The sequence below is a fragment of the Mastomys coucha genome, unplaced genomic scaffold, assembly GCF_008632895.1.
Source record: "Mastomys coucha isolate ucsf_1 unplaced genomic scaffold, UCSF_Mcou_1 pScaffold4, whole genome shotgun sequence".
In the NCBI taxonomy this organism is placed as follows: domain Eukaryota; kingdom Metazoa; phylum Chordata; class Mammalia; order Rodentia; family Muridae; genus Mastomys; species Mastomys coucha.
Window position 1 is genome coordinate 5169598 of NW_022196910.1, and position 8384 is coordinate 5177981.

An 8384-nucleotide genomic window follows, 5' to 3' on the forward strand; every position below is an offset into this window, starting at 1 on the left:
GAACAAAGATGCAGACTAAAAGCCCTACACTGGAAGCCAAAATGGAGAAGACCTCCACAGCCACCATGCTCCTCCCTTTGGTGCTGTGGTAGACAGGAAGGAAGGTAGCCCACACACTGCAGAAGACCAGCATACTAAAGGTTAGGAATTTGGCTTCATTGAATCTGTCAGGCAGATTCCTGGCCAAGAAAGCCACAGTGAAGCTACCCAGAGCCAAGGATACCAAGTATCCCAGGACAAAGTGGAATGCAATGACTGAGCCTTTGTTGCACACAATGATGATCATCCCATGTTCAGATTGTATATCTGTATCAATGAAAGGAGGTGATATTGCTAGCCAGATTCCACAGAGAACAAGTTGGATCAGGGTACAGAGAGGAATGACAATGTTAGGTGCCCCTGATACCAACATCAATCTCATTCTTCTTCTTGGAGTAGTAATCTTGAAAGCCAGAACCACAGTAATTGTCTTGGCCAAGACAGTAGATAAAGCTACTGTGAAAAAGACGCCAAATGTGGTCTGCTGCAGGATGCAGGAACCCATGTTAGGATGCCCAATGAAAAGCAATGAGCAGAGGAAACAGAATGTGATGGAGATCAGTAGGATGTAACTGAGGTTGCGATTGTTGGCCTTCACAATTGGAGTGTCCTTGTATTTTACAAAAGTACCAAATACAAGACTTGTGAGTACAGAGAAACACAGGGACATGCAAGCAAGAGCCATTCCCAGTGGGTCTTCATAGGCCAGATAGGAGAAATGCCTTTTCAGGCAGTGTGTGTGTTCTGTGTTGGCATACTCATCATATAGACAGCTCACACACTGTTCCGGATCTGCTGGAGAATATTCACAACAAACACAAATAAAATTTCCTCATTATATACTTGATCATTTAGTATCTGTATTAATCAAAGGGTACCATAATAAACATTTTGCTGTTCAACAACAATTCTCTTATTTAATGTTATAGGGAGCAGTAATATCATGCTGTTCTGTAGCAACTCATCCCTGGTAATATAACATACCACTTTCATGATTAAGAGAGAAGAAAAGAGATATTCATATGCAGTCTCTCATATTGATAAAAATTTTCAAAAACAATAATTTAAAAGCTCTCAAATTGGTGAATTTCTGAAACATTAAGTGCTGAAGTATATAATCTACTTTCTATTAACAATTTTAAAAGTTTTGAGACTGTGATAGATCATGAATACATATGAAGCTAGAATAAATGCATTTTTCATTATGAAATGGCAGAAACTGTAAGGAACCAAAAGAGGGCGCAAGGTTGTTTGAGTGAGAATGATTTGTTTCCTCAATTACAATTTGAAAGGATTAGAAGCTGTGTCCTAGTTGAAGAAAGTGAGCCAATAAGGGTAGGCTCTAGGATTTTAAAACCTCTATCAATCCAATGTTATTTAAATCCTGCTGCCTGAAGATGTGGTATAAAACACTCAGTCACTTCTCCAGAAACATGCCTGCTGTGTGCTGTCCTGCTCCCTGCCTTAACAATAAGAGATTAAGCATCAGAAAACTCAAGTCACCAATAAAAGGATACAGGCTGACAGGCTGGATACATAAAGAGGATCCATCATTCTGTTTCATACAAGAAACAAACCTCAAAAATAAATGCACACACTATCTCAGAGTAAAGTGATGGGAAAAAGTTTTCTAAGCAAATGGTTCCAAGAAACAAGTGGGAGTAGTCATTCTCATATAAAATAAAATATACTTTTAATGAAAAGTAAACAAAAGATATGGAAAAAAACTTCATATTCATCAAAGGAAACAGCCACAAAGATTAAGTCTCAATTCTGAAAGTCTATGCCCCAAATGCAAGGGGACACACATTCATAAAAGAAACTTTACTAAAGCTCAAAACTCACATTGAACCTCACACAATAATAATGGGAGACTTCAATACCTGACTCTCACCAATGGACAGGTCATTGAAACAGAAACTAAACAGAGATACAGTAAAACTAACAGAAGTTATGAGCCAAATGGATTCAACAGATATCTACAAAACATTTTAACTCAAAAGCAAAAGACTATACCTTCTTCTCAGCACCTTATGGAACCTTCTCCAAAACTGATCATATAATAGGATGCAATACAAGTTTCAAGAGAAACAAGAAGGTTTAAACAATCCCATTTATTTTGTTGAATCACCACAGACTAAGGCTGGACTTCAATAACAATGAAAACAAAAGAAACCCCACATATTCATAGAAACTGAACAACTCTCTTCTCAATAATCAATTCTTCAGAAAAGAAATACAGAAATGAATTAAAGATGTTGATAGATTCAATGACTATGAAGGCACAATATACCCAAACTTATGGAACACAATGAAAATACTGTTAAAAGTAAATTTATAGTTAAAAGTAAATTTACTGAGTCTCTTCATAAAGAAATTGGAGAAATTCTATACTAGCAACTTAACAACTCATCTGAAATCCCCAGTACAAAAAGAAGCAAAGACTGCCAAGAGGAGTAATTGGAAGGAAATAGCCAAATTTAAAGCTGAAATCAATAAATTAGAAACAATGAAAACAACAGAAAGAATCAACAAAACCAAGAGAAAATTATCACAGAGATAAGTCCTTAGCCAAGTTAATTAAGGGCACAGAGGCAGTATCCAAATTAACAAAAATCAAAAATGAAAAGGGAGACATAACAACAGACACTGAGGAAGTTAAAAAAAATCATCAAGTCTTAATATAAAAGCCTATACTCAGCAAAACTGAAAATCTTTAGAAAACATAATTTTTTCCAGATGGATATCATGTACCAAAGTTAAGTCAAGATCAGGTAAACTATCGGAACAGTCCATAACACCTAAGGAAATAGAAGCAGTCATTAAAAACCACCCAACCAAAAAAAAACAAAATAAAACAAAAAAAGTCAGGGCCAGATGATTTTAGTCCACAATTCTACCACTCTTTCAGAGAACTAGTAAGCAGGAGAGGATGAAGGGGTGAACAGGAGGAGGGAAACAGGTGTTTGTTTTTCTTGTTGTATTTTGGTTTTTTTTGTTTTTTAGGTTTTTTGGAGGGAAAACTGGGAAAAGAGATATCGTATGACATGTAAATAAGGAAAATATCTAATAAAAAAAGGAAGAAAGGAAGGAAGGAAGGGAGGGAGGGAGGGAGGGAGGAAATCCATTAATGTAATCCACTATATAAACAAACTCATAGAAAAAAATCACATGATCATCTCCTTAGATGCAGAAAAAGCATTTGACAGCACCCATTTATGTTAAAAGTATTGAAGAGATCAGGAAGTCAAGGCCCATTCCTAAACATAATAAAAGCAATTTACTCAAACCAACAGCCAAAATCAAACTAATTGGAGACATACTTGAAGCAATCCCACTGAAATCAGGGACAAGACAAGGCTGCGCACTCTCCACATTTCTATTCAATATAGTACTCGAAGTGCTGCCTAAAACAATAAGACAACAAAAAGAGATCAAGAGAATACAAATTGGCAAAGAAGAAATAAAGATAATCACTATTTGCAGATCATATGATAGTATACATAAGCAACACCAAAAACTCTCTCAGAGAACTTCTCCAGCTGAGAAACAACTTTAGCAAAGTGACTGGAAATAAAATTAACTCAGATAAATGAGTAGCCTTCTTTTATACAAATGATAAACAGGATGAGAGAGAAATTATGGAAACAACTCCCTTCACAATAGTCACAAACAAAACAAAATATATTGGGATAACTCTAACCAAATAAGGGAAAGATCAGTATGACAATAACTTCAAATTTCTAAAGAAAGAAATTGAAGAAGGTCTTAGAAAATGGAGAGCTGGATTGACAGAATTAACATAGTGAAAATGTAACAAAGGCAATCTATAGATTCAATGCAATCTCCATCAAATCCCCACACAATTCTTCAAAGACATGGAAAGAACAATTCTCAAATTCATATGGAAAGGCAAAAACCCCAGAATAGCAAAAATAATTCTTAACAATAGAAGAAACGCTGTGGGAATCACCATCCCTGACCTCAAGCTTTACTACAGAGCAGTAGTGATAAAAACTGCATGGTATTGGTATAGAGACAGACATGTTGATAAATGGAATAGAATTGAAAGCCCAGAAATAAAACCACACACTTACAGACACTTGATCTTTGACAAAGAAGCCAAAAATATACAATGGAAAAAGGCAGACCCAGAGCCACAGCTTGCAGAGCGCTGGAGTGCACATATCCCTTTACCAGGCCGGAGGCAATCTCACACCTCTGCCGCTGCTGCGCTCGAGTTGCCAGGACAACAGTGGAAAGCCGCTGAGTCCAGAGCTGCGCGCAGACCAGGCTGGCCTCGAACTCAGAAATCCACCCCCCTCTGCCTCCCAAGTACTGGGATTAAAGGCATGAGCCACCACCACCCAGCCTTGGCACGGGCAAGTGCTTGTTACTTCTCAGAGTTCTAGGCCATTGTATGCGCTCATTGTACCTGCGCAGTTTCGAAACCACTTAGCACCATCTAGTGGTATAAAAGTAAATTACAAGCTAGTAATCCTCTAAATTACTTAATTCGGTTTTCAAGTTACAGGCAAGCAGTAAATATGCTCAAATGTTTCAAATGACCTCAAAGAGAGAGGCATTTTTATGGTTGTTTCACAGATTACAAGATGACAGTTCATGAGAGATAGAACTTCTTTCTCTCTGGAAACAGGTAATTGATTAGTTAACTAATTTCTCGGCATTTGATAGACGGAGACAGGGTTATATTTCTAAATTAAAACTGTTTTCTCTAGAGTATTAAAGGCTTAGTTTCAATTTCTTATTAATCAATTAATGAGATTTCATTTGGTTTCTAGCTAGTCTTAAAGATTATTAATATACAAATTACTAGATTTTGTTTTCATTGTTGACATCACTCTGGCATGTTGCCATCTAATTCCTGCTTTGAGACAGGGTCTCTCTATGTGGCCCTGGCTGTCCTGGGCCTCAGAAATCTGCCTGCCTCTGCCTCCATTAAAACTAGGTAAGTACCTCACCTGACTCCAGCTAGAATTAAGACACAGGCCATACATCTAGCGGTAACTAAATTTTATACAATAGCTATACCTTAAATTATGGGCTTGACACCAGACCTGCTAGCTATAGTTCAGAGGCAGTGAGAAACTTAAAGGACTTTGTGGCATATATATAATGTTTTTTAATATTAATTTTAAAAATATTAATTGTTTATAATTGGGTTTTACTTTTTAATAACTATACTTAGTAACTCCATAGATTAAAAAATATTGCCTTTTATATTGGCTAAATAATTTACATTTAAATTCTTTGTCTCTACCAGTACATAAAGCTAATGCCTTAATTTTGCTCAATATAAGCCAATTTTATAAGCCTCATATACTTCATATAAATTCATAAATAATTAATTAGGTTGCTTATTTCAAGTTACTCTTAGCTAGACCACGTTTTATACATCTTTAAAAGGTTACTGGTGAGACTTATAGCCTTTACTGAATTTAGAAGAAGCTTATATCACTTGTCTATAGTGATCAATCACATTTCTATAATAAAATTTAATATTTTATTATACAGCTGTTATATATAAATAATAATTATATGATATATTCATTGAAGATATTTTAGAAAGAATGTTCTAAAACGTTTTTTCATTCATTTAAAATTAAAAGGCATCTATTTCTTCTACTAGCAATTAAATTGGTTATCATTAATGGATAGCTTATTACTTATTAAGATTTTTAGACAAAAATTGATATTTCTCTAAGTAAACATTGTCCTGATTTTTACAATATATCACCTCTTTGGCTTTTTTATAGAAATTTTCATATATAAGACACATACCTCATTTTATGTGTATATAAGTGCACTGTAGCTGTGCAGAATGGCCATGAGCTATCATGTGTGTGTGTCTGCTAAATATTTAACTCAGAGACTTCTGCTGATCATGCTCGCTCCAGGGTAATTAACTGTGACTGTCTTCAGACGCACCAGAAGAGGGCGTCTGGTATCATTGTGGGTGGTTGTGAGCCACCATGAGGTTGCTGAGATCCGAATTCAGGACCTTCAGAGGAGCAGTCACTGCTCTGGTCTTCTGGGCCATCTTGCCCAATGTTAAGTCACATGTTCTATTCTCATAATTTTTCTCCCTGTTTCTACACATATTATTAAATTGTATGCTCTAGTGCCAAAATTTGGCCTTATCTTTTATATTAATATATGGATACATATCTAAGTTCTTTATTACTTATAATATCTGCTCAATTTTAAAATATGATTTTGATCTCAAAATTAATATTAAAATATACACATGTGACTATTTCTTCTCAGGCTTTCAAGTTATTATTCCTTAAACATAAATGATATATTAATTGGTTTTTGGCTATATTCTTTTTTTATATATTTAATGTTCCTTATGGAACTGGCAGGTTGACAATTTTATATTTGTATATTAAAAGGAGGGGGAATGTGCACTCTACCCTGGGAGCATCTTTGGCTCTGGTTTTTCACTCGTATTAAGGCATGTTTTGCTTTTTTGATTATGTTAAATAATATTTCACTTTTCACCTCTTTTAAGGCATGCTTCACTTTTTGCTTATGTTTAAAGGTGTGTTGCCTTTCGCTTATGTTTAAAGGCGTGTTGTCTTGATAAATCCATAATGAAATGGTGTGTCACTCCACTTACTAACACCTTATATTCTTAACCCCACCTTGATCTGGGGAAGGGGCTCCTTTGGTGTTGATACACAATGGCGGCCTTATACATGTTTTTGCCAAGTGGATACAGGTACAAGATCTTTTATAGACATGTTTTTGTGCCAAGAATATTGGCTGAACATTTTTACTGGCCAGCAAAGTTTGCTTTGGCTGAGATTGGACTCTACTTTTTTCTAAGAATCAACATTGGTTTCTCTCTATCCCTAGAGGCCAAACCTTGGGTCTAAGCGTTGCTAATTGCAACTAATGTGCCTAAGACATCTTCTAGTTATTGTTATTTTTAATCTTTTAAGCTTTTATATTAAGCAGACTCATTCCCGGAGTCTAAAAACAATCAAAATTCACTCAGTCCTGGAGCTCTCCTTATCCAAGCTCAACCTCGGAGTTTCTAACATGAAAAGTTACTTATTGACAACTGAACTAAAGGCCTATTGAAGACAAAACTATTAAAAGAGCTTCTAGCTTGGGAGCTACTACTTCGAAACTCAACTAAGATGTCTACGCCCAGCTGCCCATCAGCACTACTTCACATGGACTTCACGAAAGATGGACTCCAGAGAGACTGTGACAGTTCCCAGACTCTGCAGGTGTTAAAGGCATATCTTGGCACTTTGTATGGATGGATGGTGCAGAGAGGAGTCTGTCTCTCTGGTGGTGAAGTCAACCCAGGCAGAGACACATGCCGAGTGGCTATGTCTTCTATGTCTTCGCTGAGATGATGGAACCAGAGAGAAATACAGAGCTCTACAGCTAAAAGCACCGTGATGTTTCCCATACAGAATCTGTGCTGAGCTCCATGACCTTTATCCTGCTTTTTGTTTCTAATATAAAGGGAGGAATTGTAACCTTCCTGCCTTGAGGCCTGCCTCTCATAACCACACCTCTCTGCCCACCTCCTGCTGTTTGCCATGCCTCACTCCTGGTTCCAGTTACATCGGAAGTCCCACCTCTACAAAGACAAAAGGAAGTCGCTGATTGGGCCAGCGTGCTGATGAACTTGTGGGAGGGGGTTACCTCACCTATTCTATCTGTTGGCTTGTAACAATTAGGGAATCAAAATCAAGATGGCTGAGCAGTCACGACTCCCATCTAATTTTTTTAAACCTTCCACATGGACAAGTATAACTTTGGCCATCCTATATTCTCCCAAACTTTTTCTTATGTTGCTTTTCCTTCTAACTCCATTTGCCAGAATAACCTCACTTTAACATCAGTGCTGGGCAGTAACAATGAAGGCACCCTACCCAATTCTTTCTATGAAGGCAGAATTACTCTTATACCTAAACCACATAAAGACCTAACGAAGAAAGAAAACTTCAGACCAAGTTCCCTTATGAATATCGCTGCAAAAATACTCAATAAAATTCTTGCAAACGGAATCAAAGAACACGTCAAAAAAATCATCCACCATGATCACGTAGGCTTCATCCCAGGGATGCAGGGATGGTTCAATATACTGAAATCCATCACCGTAATTCACTACATAAACAAACTCAAGGAAAAAAAATATGGCCATCTCACTAGATGCTGAGAAAGCATTTGACAAAATCCAACATCCCTTCATGATAAAAGTCTTGGAAAGAGCAGGAATTCAAGCTTATGTTTGAACATAGTAAAAGCAATATACAGAAAACCAGTAGCCATCATCAAACTAAATGGAGAGAAACTTG

General features: G+C 36.6%; 1 protein-coding gene across 4 annotated transcripts in view; it reads right to left on the minus strand.

The window, feature by feature from the left end:
- The window catches only part of LOC116076290 (vomeronasal type-2 receptor 116-like), a 57240-nt gene that overhangs the window by 222 nt on the left and 48634 nt on the right, over nt 1–8384 (minus strand). For 3 of the 4 annotated variants that reach the window (XM_031349999.1, XM_031350000.1, XM_031350001.1), the window contains one exon: nt 53–831. In XM_031349999.1, the coding sequence (XP_031205859.1) occupies nt 53–831 (779 nt within the window). Of the gene's footprint in view, nt 1–52; nt 835–8384 lie in introns of all 4 variants that reach the window. The other variant, XM_031349998.1, reaches the window with a different exon arrangement.